The sequence below is a fragment of the Gymnoscopelus braueri genome (genome assembly GCF_963280865.1).
Source record: "Gymnoscopelus braueri genome assembly, chromosome: 12".
In the NCBI taxonomy this organism is placed as follows: domain Eukaryota; kingdom Metazoa; phylum Chordata; class Actinopteri; order Myctophiformes; family Myctophidae; genus Gymnoscopelus; species Gymnoscopelus braueri.
Genome location: NC_137614.1, coordinates 34,552,692 through 34,566,594, shown reverse-complemented (window position 1 = coordinate 34,566,594; position 13,903 = coordinate 34,552,692). Strand labels below are relative to the sequence as shown.

The 13,903-nt window shown below is 42.9% G+C and overlaps 1 protein-coding gene across 1 annotated transcript in view; it reads left to right on the top strand.

The window, feature by feature from the left end:
* Positions 1 to 252: 252 nt before the first annotated feature.
* The window catches only part of LOC308097640 (1-phosphatidylinositol 4,5-bisphosphate phosphodiesterase eta-2-like), a 169,485-nt gene continuing 155,834 nt past the window's right edge, over positions 253 to 13,903 (top strand). Inside the window, exons 1-2 of the mRNA XM_080445561.1 lie at positions 253 to 555; positions 11,065 to 11,746. Coding sequence (XP_080301687.1) covers positions 11,593 to 11,746 — 154 coding nt within the window. The 5' untranslated portion in view covers positions 253 to 555; positions 11,065 to 11,592. The remainder of the gene's footprint in view (positions 556 to 11,064; positions 11,747 to 13,903) is intronic.

Genomic DNA, 13,903 nt, shown 5'->3' with positions numbered 1-13,903 from the left:
TCAATCAGGGATTAATTTCATATCCTATTATTGTATGCAATTTGTGTCTCTTAGATTCAGAGCGATTCTGGGCCCCTTTCCATCTCCGTAAGTGGGTTAAGTGCATTCATTCATTGCCTCTGTGGTCTGCCTGAAAAGTTGCAGAACCAGTTTCTTTGTCCCCACAAGGCTGATCTCTGAGGCTAGGTGTGCTGCTGTAACGGCTTGGATGAACATCTCTTTTCTACTCTAGTGCAATGATGATATCCACCCTTTTCAGTGTGCCTTTCTCATTCTTGGCAGTAAGTAAGCAACCCTTGGCCTGTGAGAAAAAAATCATAGGGGCCGGCTGACTGACACACAAGGAAGTGAACTTTGTTTGCAGTTTGGAAGAAGGAGGGGTTTTTCTTCCCCACTCTTTGACTTGGAGGCTACTTGTGACTTATTGCAGATGGAAGGTAGATGGAACCGGAGGCTTGGTGCTCGCTCGGTGGTGGTGATGCCTTTAAGAGCGGACTGAACTGTTAAAGGACCACAGAGGGGAGAATCTGGGATGGGAGCTGGGGCGTGTCAGAGGTAAGTAAGCCAACTCTTCCTCTTCTACCTGTACAACTTCAATTACAGACTCAGAGTCAATGTAACTCTGGGAGTGTGAAAAGCACAATTTGACATAAATTGACACACTTGGATTTTGTGAAATACCTGTTAGTTTTGATATCATTACTACTGCACAGCATTAAGGTGGGGATTATACTTAAATAATATTTAATAATATGTGACTAGGAAAACATGTTTGTTCCAATAAGGGTTGACCGCACGTGGGTGTGTGGCTGGTGCATGTTTGTAGAGGGACATCCTTAGTTTAAAGCACTCCACAGGCAGTCAGTCAGGCACACACACACACACACACACACATACACGCACACGCACACACAACACACACATAACACACACACAACACACACTTGTGGAAGGAAGCGTAGGAGCCGTAGGACACCTGCTAAAGAGATAGCAGCGAGTTGTTTTCCATAATGACCTTCTGTTTAGGATGTGACTCACAGCATGAAACAGAAGGACGATGTCTGGGACTCGATCTAAAAACTCAGCTCCCCCCGGCACATTTAAAGAGACAGTGTGTTTACTAACGCCAGACCCCCCCCCCCACCCCCAAAACTACACTCCCTCCTTTCTCTCGATACTTCTCTAACACAGTGGTTCTCAAACTTTTTTAATTTGAAGGATCCCTATAACTCTGAGAGTATACAAATGGAACCAAACTTGATGAATTGAATACATAGGACCACAATGGAAACAAGCCCTCAGGGCTTTATGTGTTATCCTTTCAGCATTATTGTATAAATGTACCTCTGTACTTTTTTTTCCGAAGTGTTAATAAAGTATTCAATCAAGCAATCAATGTGGTTCCATTTGTGCACTCGCAGAGTTACAGACCGGCTGTAAGTGTCCATTTGGAACCCCCTCAAGGAACCCTGGGGGTCCCTGGACCCCACTTTGAGAACCACTGCTCTAATTCTGTTGCAAAAAGGAGAGGGAGTCACTGCAGAGATATATGGCATTGGCTGTGCTAATCCACATGTTTCCTGCTGTAAGGTACAAAGTTCCACCGTTTTAAGAGAGAACATGGTCTTACAGCCGTATGACTTTTTTATGACGCCACCATGCAAAACAAACATCAGCGTGGGGCTGATAGAACTGTGCACACAGCTTGACTGTGTACGTGCAGGTTAGAAGCCAAGTGGTCATTCCTACTTAGGTAAAAGCTAGGTTTCTATGATAACGAGAAGGTACAATCGTGTGTGTGTGTGTGTGTGTGTGTGTGTGTGTGTGTGTGTGTGTGCGTGTGCGTGTGTGTGTATCAAGCAGTATCGTGCAAAGAAATAGCTAGAGCAACAAGTGATTACCAGTTGTAGAGTTTCACTCTCTACTGTCTTCCTCCCTCTCTCTCTCATAGACATTAATTGTCTACCTCTCTCCATCTTTCTCTCTGCTTTGCCGATCATCGGCACTCTAAACTCTGGGAAAGGAACTCAATTGAATGTGTGCAGACATTAAGGATTAGACTCATAATTTGGGTGTTTTGGAGTTTTTTGTCGCAATGATTAAGTTATACTTTGGTGTTAATCTAGCATTGGATTGCTCCAGCCTACTTGTACATGTGAGATTCCAGTACATCTCATAAGCTCGAGGGACAGGTGCTGGTGCACTTTAATTGGCTAGATAGTATCAGGATGCTTATCCCATAGCCTGGGAGGACAATCGCTTTGTGATTTTCATTAGACAAAATTACATAGTTGTTGTTGAATGATATGAAAGATATTCGAGAATTGAGCCAGAGGGCCTTGGCCTGCTGGTAGAGTGCACAAGAAATATGACGCTGATAGGCCTATAGTAGCATGCGAGATTAGCCACAGACAGACAGACAGAAAACACACACACACACACACACACACACACACACACACACACACACACACACACACACACACACACACACACACACTGTATGTATTCATGCGTGTCCACATGAGTTGGCAGAGGTGCAACTCCTCATCCATGACGTAACCCAAGTCATGAATAGGGAGAATAACAATTATTAAAGCCGTTGAGGTGCATAATTACATATTACAATATCTTCTCATAATGTGAATGAAATTAATGGCATGCTTGAACATGCCAAAACATTTGAGCCCACATAAGGCCCTTTCTTTGAAGATGATGTTAAAGCCTTTTCTTTTCTATTTCGGCTCAGTTCATGAGCTGAATTTCAATCGGTAACATCTTGGTTAGGTTTGTAGTAAGCACACTTACTGCTGGAGCCACCTGGTGACCCCATTTAGTCAGTATTTTAATATGTCATCAAGGGAATATCATTAACCTATGCAAAACTAAAAAGAAATACCAAACTCATAACTTTATAACTTTGGAATATGCTTCCTGACCTTTATGTTGCAGTTCATGTTCTCTTTTTCGCCAAACAATTATATTTATTCTATATGCATCTGCTTGTGAGTGTGTGTGACCTTTTCAGATGGGCTATGTTGACCATTCCATCTGCTAGATGGGTTCTTTCACCATATACTGTAGAAAGATGCATGCAATCTGACTTGGAAATTAGACTCAAGAAAACTTCCCCTTTGACTGTCAAATTGTGTGTGTGTGTGGGGGGGGGGGGGGGAGGGGGTAATTAATGTGTTATGTTTGGCCATGGCTGAGATTCCGGTTGATCTCTTAGGTCTTGTCAAGTAATGTGATTAGCGAACTAGCAACAAACATGGCACGACATGCCCGATAGCGCTATTCTGTGTCTTATCTCTAAGCCAATCTGTCTGGGACAAATAAAACGTCTGTATAGGACACATAAAAGAAGAATAAATTAATGGTTCGATAAAAATAATGAGCTGACTAAAGTTCCTGGCGTGGTTCTACAGGGGGCGGTACAAATCGCCAATGCTAACGCTCAAGCCCTTGATACATTGATTTGTACACTCAGGAGTTTATTGTGTTGTCCACATTAAACGCATGGCCCCCCAACTCTCTGGCAGGCATTTAATTCATCCTTAGCTAAGCCGGCCTTGCACAACAGTGGCTCAGCCCCCAATCTACCCCACCCTTCCAGGTACAGACCTACCTACTGGCCCTCCTCTCCAGTTCCCACTCTCACTCCCTCCCCATGCAGTCTCCTCAGACCTACCCTGGGCTTTGCTCTCACATGTCCTGTGTTTTCATTGACGACATGCTTGGCAGGAAACACCCACGGTTGGAGGAAGCTCTTTCAAATGAACTTGTGCGCAGTGTCTACAAAGCCAAGGTGAGGGTTTTTGTGATGTGATGTGAAGTGTGGGGAGGTGATGGGAGTTAGGTGTTTATGGATGGATTCGAACTAGTCAAAAGTTTAACGTGATGATCCTCTAAAGAACAGTGTAAGGGGTAAGTTTGGAGACAGCATAGCTGACTGTTTCTCTTCCAGTCTCTGTCTCCCCCTCTCTCCCCCCCCTCTCTCTCTCTCTCTCGCTCTCTCTCTCAATCTGTGTCCTTCTAATGAGCTAATGTCTTGTATCCTTGCCCCATGTTTATGTCATTAGAACAACAGCAGGATAGCTTCACTCATTCTCAGTTATCTCATGTTGCCTCATCCTGTTTTGATCTTAGCTGTAGACAAACTTCACTTATTGGTACAACTTCTGTGGGTGTGTGCGGTGTGCGCCATAAACACGCACACGTTTATGGCGTGTGTTTGGGTGCATATCGTGCGTGCATGCGATCGTGTATGAGACTGTGGCTTTATGATACCACTATGGCAAAGATGCCTTTCAAACGCTAAACTGCTGCCGGGCCAGCTGTATCTCTTGGCCATTGCAGCAGTGAATGGGAGCCTGGTTTGATAGGGAAACCTCGCTTTTGTGGAGCAGGTATAGGCTTTCAGCCTCTTTGAGAGTGCTGTCAGGGGGGATTTTCGGGCAGTGAAACCCAGCACCATACCTGGGAAAAGGACCAGTGAGATTGAAAACAAGCTAACCCCACTGTGAAAGTGGGCCAGACTGCTCTTGAGCTTCTATTCTTGCAAGGACCAAGCTGTGTGTCGGAGAGGTTCAAGGGTTAGGCGGATGTTAAGGAAGCATGGTACTCACAACGCATAAAGTCGCATAAGTTTGTGTGTGCACGTGTCCTTGTTTGTGCAATTTCCAATCACTGTTTAAAAAGTTACAGTAGGCTGTACTGTAGTCTTGATGCAGTTGTGAGTTCTGCACCTTCCATTTCTCTCCAAACATTCTTTAAAATGAGTAAACAACTACTATAATATAGACCCTGTGTGTTTAGCTGTAGAGAAGTGCTTTCTCCTCGTGTATACACACAGTTCTCCTCCCTGTTATTGTTGTCCACTATAATAGCTAGTATCATCTAGCGTTAACTGCTAGCATGTGTGGCTAGCTCCACATTATCTGCTCTAGTGCCGCTGGCTAATGGTGGCCCTCGAAAAGCTGTAAATCAAATCCAAAGCCATGTATTTAGTCGGGGATAACAGCCTCCAGGCATACCTCCTGAGTAGATGCCAGGAAACTGTGATTCAGTGCTTGTTTTGTGTTCAGTCAATGGTTGATAAGGACGTAATGCACTATAGTGCATGTGTCACTGAGCTTTGAGTGGCTGTTGTCAAATGGCAAGCTAGATAAACTGGTTATCCGTAGCCTTTATGGGGTTATGATAAGTTGTGAGACCGTGAGGGATTAAAAAAAAGACAGCTCCCCATATCCGTTGTCGTTGCGTAATTATACCTTATGTAATTGACTGAAAGGGCCGATGATCAAGTGTAATTATGTTGAAATAACAAAAAAATACCTGAAGGCAGTCAAAGTTTATTGCACCCAAATTTCCTTTCTTAATGTGATAGAAATAAAAGCTCTTCTGGTCGCAACTGAACTGTAGTGTCATCACACTTGGTTCAATAATAAGTCAAATGCTGGCAACGCCATATTCTACACCTGATAATACATTTAGAAAACAAAACATCCCAACAATAACTAATCATTTAACAGGAATCACAGAATACAAAATAAACATTTCCAAAAAGGAGTAGGAAGAAGGAATGTACATTTAGGCTATTGTTTATTTAGTTGATGTGTGGAAGCTTTAGATTTAGTTGTGCGCCGTTGTCACTTGCCGAAAATAGCCGATCTACAAGCTCACAGTGCGCCACGTCATGACGCGTTATAACTTGTAGATCTGATAGTTTTGAATCAGTTGAATCTGCCTAAATAGCACCGGTTCTTCAGGATGCAGTGTATTCATTTGTGAAAAGCCTGTGTGTGTTGTATGAGGCCCATTGTGTGTGGTGTGTCAGGGGAACCGTCATATTGAAGGTGGAGATGGCAGGAAGAAAGGACCAATTGTCTTGGTGTTCTTTGAGCGTTGGCCTGTAACATCTGGGCAACAAGATCCGTGCTCATAACAACTTAAACAAACATGTACATAAGAACAAGCACATGAGAGCACTATCACCTAAGAGAACAAACAAGACTTTCTGTATGTCTATCTTAGACACGCACGCACGCACGCACGCACGCACGCACGCACGCACGCACGCACGCACGCACGCACGCACGCACGCACGCACGCACGCACGCACGCACGCACGCACACACACACACACACACACACACACACACACACACACACACACACACACACACACACACACACACACACACACACACGCACACACACACGTACAGTATCACTATGCTGTTACTGTACTGTGATGATGTCAAAACCACATTTTCCATAAAAATTGCAATTACCTGCTGACCCAGCCTAACCCGAGCCTTAACCTCAGCATTCCTAACCCTAATTCCTAAATACCTAATTCAATCTAACCATAACCCCCCAAATGTTTTCCTATTAGGAACCGCAACTCTTCAACCTCAAAAAGTTTCTTAACCATACAAAGAATTTTTTCCCTCATACAATTGAGTCCCTAGAAGGTTGGTCAGGGACCTGATTCTACTATTCCTGTGGGGACATTTGGATCCCACAAACTATAGTAGTACCGGCACTCACACAGGTTAGCACCCCTGGCAGGTGCGTGCACAATGGGTCATGTGTTCGTTCACCACCTAGTCACAACAACACACACCATTGCAAACCACCATCTAAAATACAGCACCTTTCCCCCAGAGCTCTAACAATGACCTCACCTTTGATCATCCATAACCCAGCTGTCATCCTGGCTGCAGTTCATTTCTCTGTAACAGTGTGCTGTACTGTGTTCAGCATACAGAATGACAGTTTAACAGCAGCTTGGTAAACTTCTGTGACCCTGTATACACCCTTTTTTTATTCATTTCATTCATGATGAAATTAATGAATGCAAACCTTGCCTATCCGGTCTCATTCACAGTTTAGTTGAGGAACACGTCACATGACGTGAAACAGAGGTAAAGTACATGATCGTGCTTGAGCTCTCTAAGTGGGTGTCAACGTTACACAAGTTAGCCTAAACTTTGACTGCCTTCAGGTATCTTTTCGTTATTTCAACATAATTACACTTGATCATCGGCCCTTTCAACATCTCGGTTGCTCAGTTGTTGTTAGCAAAACCACCCAGTGTACCATACAGATCGAAGCTTGTAGGATCGATAATGAAGAAAAACCCATAAAGGAAAAGCAGACTTGTACAGGCGTCTGTTTAAAGACAAATGGTTACACGTTAGGGAAGTGCATTCATCCGAAAAGTGCAGTTTTTCATAATTCCTTTTACTCAACCATCAGAAAGTTTGTTCACAAAGACCTTGAGATAGCTACAATATAATTTATTCATGAGATTTACTTTTATTGCTGCAATCCATTCATTGCTAAAGGTGTCCAATTTCTTATGCAGCCTAACAGATGTTTCTCAGCATTGTTCAACATTTTTTTTCAGTGATTTCCTTAGAATACAATATGCTGGAGCCTGCATTGTGCCTCTATTGCACCCTGATTAGGTTTTATTGTAATCAATTGTTGTGACTTGTGAGAGCTTTCATAGGGTTGGCTGTAACTGTTGTGTGAGGCACACAGACTACAGTACAATAAAATACATATATCTGGGGCTGGTTCAGGCTGACAGCCAGAGGAACACTGAGTCATATTCTAGTTATTGGAAAGAGGTGAGGTGGCTGCTTTATTATGTCTCTCCATGAGGTAACACACCTTTCCAACTATCCCGCAGGAGTGTATGTATGAATGTGGCCTCACGTGCATGTCTGGGCCTGCTGCTCAGGCAATCTCTCTGACTGGCCGCGTTTCAGAAACAGATCTCGACACGTCCAACAACCCAGCCCACCATCCAGCCGAGGTTTACCTCCCATTACCCCCACCCACCCACCCCTCCTAACATGCTCATTGTTCACTCCTTGTAGAAGGGCGGCACATCTCAAACAACCTTTTGTTAAGGTAGATTTCTGAGGCGTTCAGAAAAGTATCTGGGGAAGGAGGAGAGAGGGAGAGAGAGGCAGGGGATATGTGATACAATCTATATGGATATATGATGCACGCAACCATAAAAGTCCTCAACTGTAAAAGGTGAGTTGGGGTCGCCGCCTAGTTGAGAGCCCTACACAGCTAAAGTCTACATGTTGCAACGATTAGATTGCTCTGAGGAATGTGGCAAGGTATGTAAACAATTGCTGTTTATGTGAAAGAGTTTATATTGATATTGAGGGATGTGATGATTTATGGTTACAGTGGCTGCACTTCAAGATGTTTTCATTCTAGATTTCTGTCTAAAATATAGCAGAATCTAGTGACAAAGTTTTGTACCGAGGTCTTACTGAAGTATTTCATTAGTCTTTTAGGTCTTTTGTAATTAAAGGCCTTAATCTGTAATACAAAGAAATGGGTAGCTCCAACAGCAAAAATAAAGAAATAGCAGTGGATAGATAGCATGTTTTTATTCTCTAGTTGATAGATTCAGCTCTTGATGGAAGGTAATCTGTATATTTGCTGTATTTTGGGACTGTAATAGTTTTGTTTACATTGGTAATTTTTGTAAACATTGGAATACAACAGACATATTTACATTTATGATCGGGTATGAAAGTTCCTCAAGGACCCCTGGACCCCAGTTTGAAAACCACTACCCTAAGGGTCACAACACACGCATGCACACACACACATTCCTTCTCTCTCTGTCTCCCTTCCTCTCTCTGACGTTGCCTTCCTGAACATAGGTTACTGTAGAGAGCAGGAGTTTCTGTAGTTTCTGAACCACACAGACTATTATGGTGGCATACTTTTTGAGTAACTGTTACTTTTTGAGAGTCTCACTTTTGATGTGGTCACTTATCGGACCATATCTGGTTAAAGGCCCAATGCACAACTGCAAATCAACGACATTCTATGTTTATGTGAAAACGAAATTCTGCTCACTGGTAATGTTGCGAGCTGTGCATCTCAGTAGCGTGAGGCATGACCAATAGAGAGGCTATATTGTCTGCCAGTGTAGGGGTGAAATTCTATGCTATTTTAATACTTTAAAATGTCCACAGGGCTTATGAATTGAGCCTTTAAGATTTTCTGGTTGCTTACCATCTAGTCAAGTGTGTCAACCACAAAATTGCAGCAAACCCGGTTTGATTGTGGCTAGATATCTTGGATGTCTTTCTCTCTCTCTGCCCTTAAGCCATATACTGGAGCTCACTCATCCTCAACACATCTCTTGCTAAGATTTAAAATGAACATACTTTTGATCTGCTGTGAAGTAAAATAAAGTTATTGTACCGCAGAGTGTATAGAGATGAGATTTGTTTTGCTCTCTCCTCTCTCTCATGATTTAGTCAGTGTGGTGGATTGAAACACTCTGTGGATCTGAACCAGAATGAGTCATATTATTTATATTCCAACTTCAGTTAGGTTTAATTTATTCAGATGGTTTGCTATTAGTCTTAGTGCCTTTTTTATTTTTACAGAAATATTTTGCTTTTATTTGTATATTTACTTTTGTCTGTAACCGGCAATGTTTTTCCACATTGCTGGGATAAATAAATAAATACATTAATTAATCATTTCATTTAACTGATAAATGTGGGCCGAGTTATATTGCCTACTTTCTTATCTCATCTTGTTTTTGTTTTCATAAATGTGTTAATTATTCTCTCTTACCAAAGCAAACAAAATTTTTGAAGTCATTTTTCTCTCAGTGCAGTTTTTTCTTATACCTAGGCTATTTTAGCTTTGATTAATGAAATGCAATGCAATTATTTCTGTAGGTAAATGGGCTTAGTTATGATTCAGTCAGCTTAATCTCTCTCTCTCTCTCTCTCTCTCTCTCTCTCTCTCTCTCTCTCTCTCTCTCTCTCTCTCTCTCTCTCTCTCTCTCTCTCGCTCTCTGTAGCCCTTGTCGTTTTGTGTGATTCTGTTCTTTTCTTTTTGGTATAAGGGCTTTTGGGGTTGGGGTGAGTTGGGATATCTTACATCACCGTTTAAGTAATCTACTTTTCAGTTTAAAGGATGACATTGTAATAGAAAACAATAAATGATATTCACAAAAATAGCAATGGGTTTGGGTTTTGCACACAACCTCAGGCCCCAGACAATTGAGCACTCTGGGGGGGCACAATTGAGCACTCTGGGGGGGGCACTCTGTGTGTGTGTGTGTGTGTGTGTGTGTGTGTGTGTGTGTGTGTGTGGGGGGGGGGGGGGGGTGTGTGTGTGTGGGGGGGTGTGTGTGTGTGTGTGTGTGTGGGGGGGGGGGGGGTGTGTGTGTGTGTGTGTGTGTCATACAGTATATTTGTGTACACAGGCACAATATACACAGCTGCATTTATAATATAATGTATGCATGTATGTGCATATTTATTTGTGGTTTAGGGCTGGGGTTTCATAATGTGCCTCACATTCAGGTCTTAATCAGACTATGAAACCTTGTTCCGCTAACCCAAGCCCTGTATATTTTGTCTTACAACGAATAATGACAATAGTCGATCTACAATATAGATCTGCTACTTTCATTATTGAAAAAATGAACATTTATGATGTTTTCCCCAAAAATGGACACCAGGGTTAATGTGGTTAAATCAAAATGAATGACTCCATCTGTCTACAGCCCCTGTGGTCTCCTCACATGATATTTCTTCAATCTAGAAAGGGTTGACAGGCAGGCAGTTGCAGAACGTGAATTTAAATTAGGTTATGGTGTGGCACATGATTTCAGTTTGGCAAGTATTAACGGATTGAAACGAGCTCAGCGGGTTCATCATGCAAAAAAGCTACGATCTGGGCATTAAAAATGAAAATATAACACTCTTTGATATGTGGGTGTGTTGTGAGACAGTAGCGACTTTGACTGAATATGGAAGTTATTTATGCACTTTATCAAACCGCTTTCATCTGAAGATCCACTATAACATGCATGATGTGTATAGTATAATTAGTTCCCACAGGATGGTAAACTAACTGACCATGTGAGGGTTTATGTTTATCTTTACATGTGACCAAATTACTTTGCTGAAGAAAAAACCCTTGTCCCCCCCCCCTCTCTCTCTCTGTCTGTCTCTCTGTCTGTCCCGCTGTCTTTCTATCTATCTCCAGGTGACAGGTTGAGATTGTACTGCAGCTGTGACTCCCCTTCACTCTTGGCTCCTTGCCTGCCTGATGTTTATCCTTTTCCTTGGAACGCGACCCAGAGCCACTTAGCGGTCCACTGCCCTCATGCATGGGGTGACGGCACCAGACAGACGTCATTCATCCTAATCAGTTAAGCAGAAGCAACGACGAGAGGACCAGTCCCATGAGCCCTCCAGCTAAATACCACTTTTCGACATTAAATCCAGGAACTTTTCAGGATATTTGGATATCTGTGTTCAGTGCTGTTCATCTCAGAAGAGCATCTAGGAAATGCTTTTTTTAGGGAACTGTCTGAAAATGCTTTTGAATGAAAGCCAACATTTTCCGTATTTTTTCTCAGTTTTTCTCTTCTTTTGATTAATTGCATTGGATTGTAAGGATTGTGGAGGTCTGCAGCTGCAAGTCCTCAAGAAGACTTCTACTTAAACTTTAACCTTCACACCTAGACACACCCATCCATCACGCTTTATCCGTTGCGCCACACATCTGGATATGGAATCAGCGGCAAGTAGGATTGCCATGGCGACTGACTCTCCTAACCCGTCGCTGAGGTCAAGGGTTACCGTGACGACGGACGGCGACTCCTTTGTGAGCACGGCCAGCCTCCCGTGCTGCCACTTCCTGTCGTCCAACGTCATCAATGTCGGTAAGTTTGCCCCACTTCTTGCCAACTGCGGTATCATCCACGACACCTGACCTACTTGTGTGTGTGTGTGTGTGTGTGTGTGTGTGCGCGTGCATTCGTGTGCATTTGTGTGTGTGTGTGTGTGTGTGTGTGTGTGTGAGAACTGTGATTTTGGTTTATCATGCTGAAGGCAAGCCACTAGAACCGCGGAGAATGGTTGAAGCCTCAGAAGCCTGGTGGCTAAATATGGTATTGCAGGACTTCCGCATTTGGGACACTACTGCAAGGATAAGGATAAGGATAAGGATGCTTCTATCGTCTGAAACGCTAGTGCGCTCGTCTGAAACGCTAGTGCGCCTGCTCTATTGGCTCCAAAATTCAGGAAGTAGAGGTACTTCCGGGTGCTTCATGCGCTTGTGAGCAACTTTCATTGAAATGAATAAGTGGGGGCGGGGCCGTCCGCCCTCTAGATATATTATAACTCTATGGCTGAAGGGCAAGCTGAGATTGAATCATTGTGTGCATTTTCTGTCTCTGTGTACATATTGTTTTGTATGTGTATGTTCACGTGCAAGCATTTGCGCATCTGTATGCCTGTTTGTGTTTCATTCTGGACATAGGAAACAATGATTTCGTGGGAGGTTGGAACATTCAAACTAATCCATATATTGGACTAGTGTCTTGTGTTTAGCAGCAAGGAGACGATTCTTGCAATGGCAGATAAATGTGTATCTTGTGTCTGTTTATGTTCTCTTTATTTCTTGTGTATGTGTGTTTGGGTTGTTTGACGTAAAACATGCTTGTTTGTGTTGTTAGATGTGTGTAAGTGAGAGAACTTGAAAAAGACTGCAAGGTCGAAACGTCGTATTTGCTGCTGTGAATAAAATTGGAGCATTCAAAAGTGAGTTGGGAGCCCCCCTCTTGTTTTTCATGATTATGTTTTTGCAGTCTGGCTGAGCACCAAAAAACGGAGGATGTGCGTTATTTGTTCTTTGAGAGAGTGAGAGAAGGACACTCAAAATGCAAACATATAGATGCATCGAGAGGATAGAGACAGGAAGAGAGAGTGAGATAGAGATATTGAGAGAAAGAGAGAGAGATACAGTATGGAGAGACAAAGAGGGAGAGAGAGAAATAGTTTGCTCCCAGTCCCTTGATCCTACACATTCAGGGTAATGCCTTATTTATTATTCATTTTACGATAGTGTCACGTGTAAAAATATCCGTTTTATTCCGTGATGCGCTGTGAGCTTTTAGATCTGCCATTTTACGGGACACGCGGCACCATCGTACGACGAAGTATAAATCAGACTTTATGTGCCAATAAATACAAATCTTCTCTGTTACAATATCTTGTTTCTCGTCTGGAGTGGCTTGTAGCACCTGGCGTGGCTTTCTATTCCCACCATTGTGTTGCTTTGTTGAAAGCCAAATGATATCGTTGTTCCAGACAACGAGCGTAAAAGAGAAGGGGGTTGTTTACCAGTTGTTTAACCGTGATGAACTGTCACTTCATCATGTCAGACTGATGTGAGAAAGCATGAACTAACACTGTGAGAAGACGCATTAACAAAGTAGTGAACCATTCCCAGCAGTCATTCCCACACACCCAGGTCGATGTTATTCTGTTTATCATAGTCTGTCCACACTCTGTGCATTTGATCCCAGTGCTGCCTCTGCAAGCGACCTCCAATGACTCCCCACAGCATGCTCTTTAGTTTCAGTCAGCGGGGGGGTTGTTGGCCGTCAAATCATTATTCATTGGTCTCGTTGTTATCATGCTGTGTTGTACTCCTGAGTCAGAAGACCTGTTGCATGGAAGTGCACTGGGGTATACAGTAGTACCACTATATCTACTGAGTAGTCTGCATTATATACAGTAGTATGTACTGATGGGAAAACACCTATTAAAATGGATAAGGTAGCTTCTACAACGTCCGTTTTACCTAGACTGGTGTAACTTTTCAAAGGAGGCGTAAAAGTAATAATGGCCAAATAATTTCAGGGCTGTGGTCAAGCCAAATAAACAGGCTTTTCGTGCCACCGAGCTCCGTGTTGGGGAAATAATAATATAACTGCAAATGTCTAGAAGTTTCGGTGGCCATGATTGTCTGAATCAAGCTGAATCCATGTAGTGCCAAGGTAATGAGAAATAATGAAGTCCGCACACTGTAAATT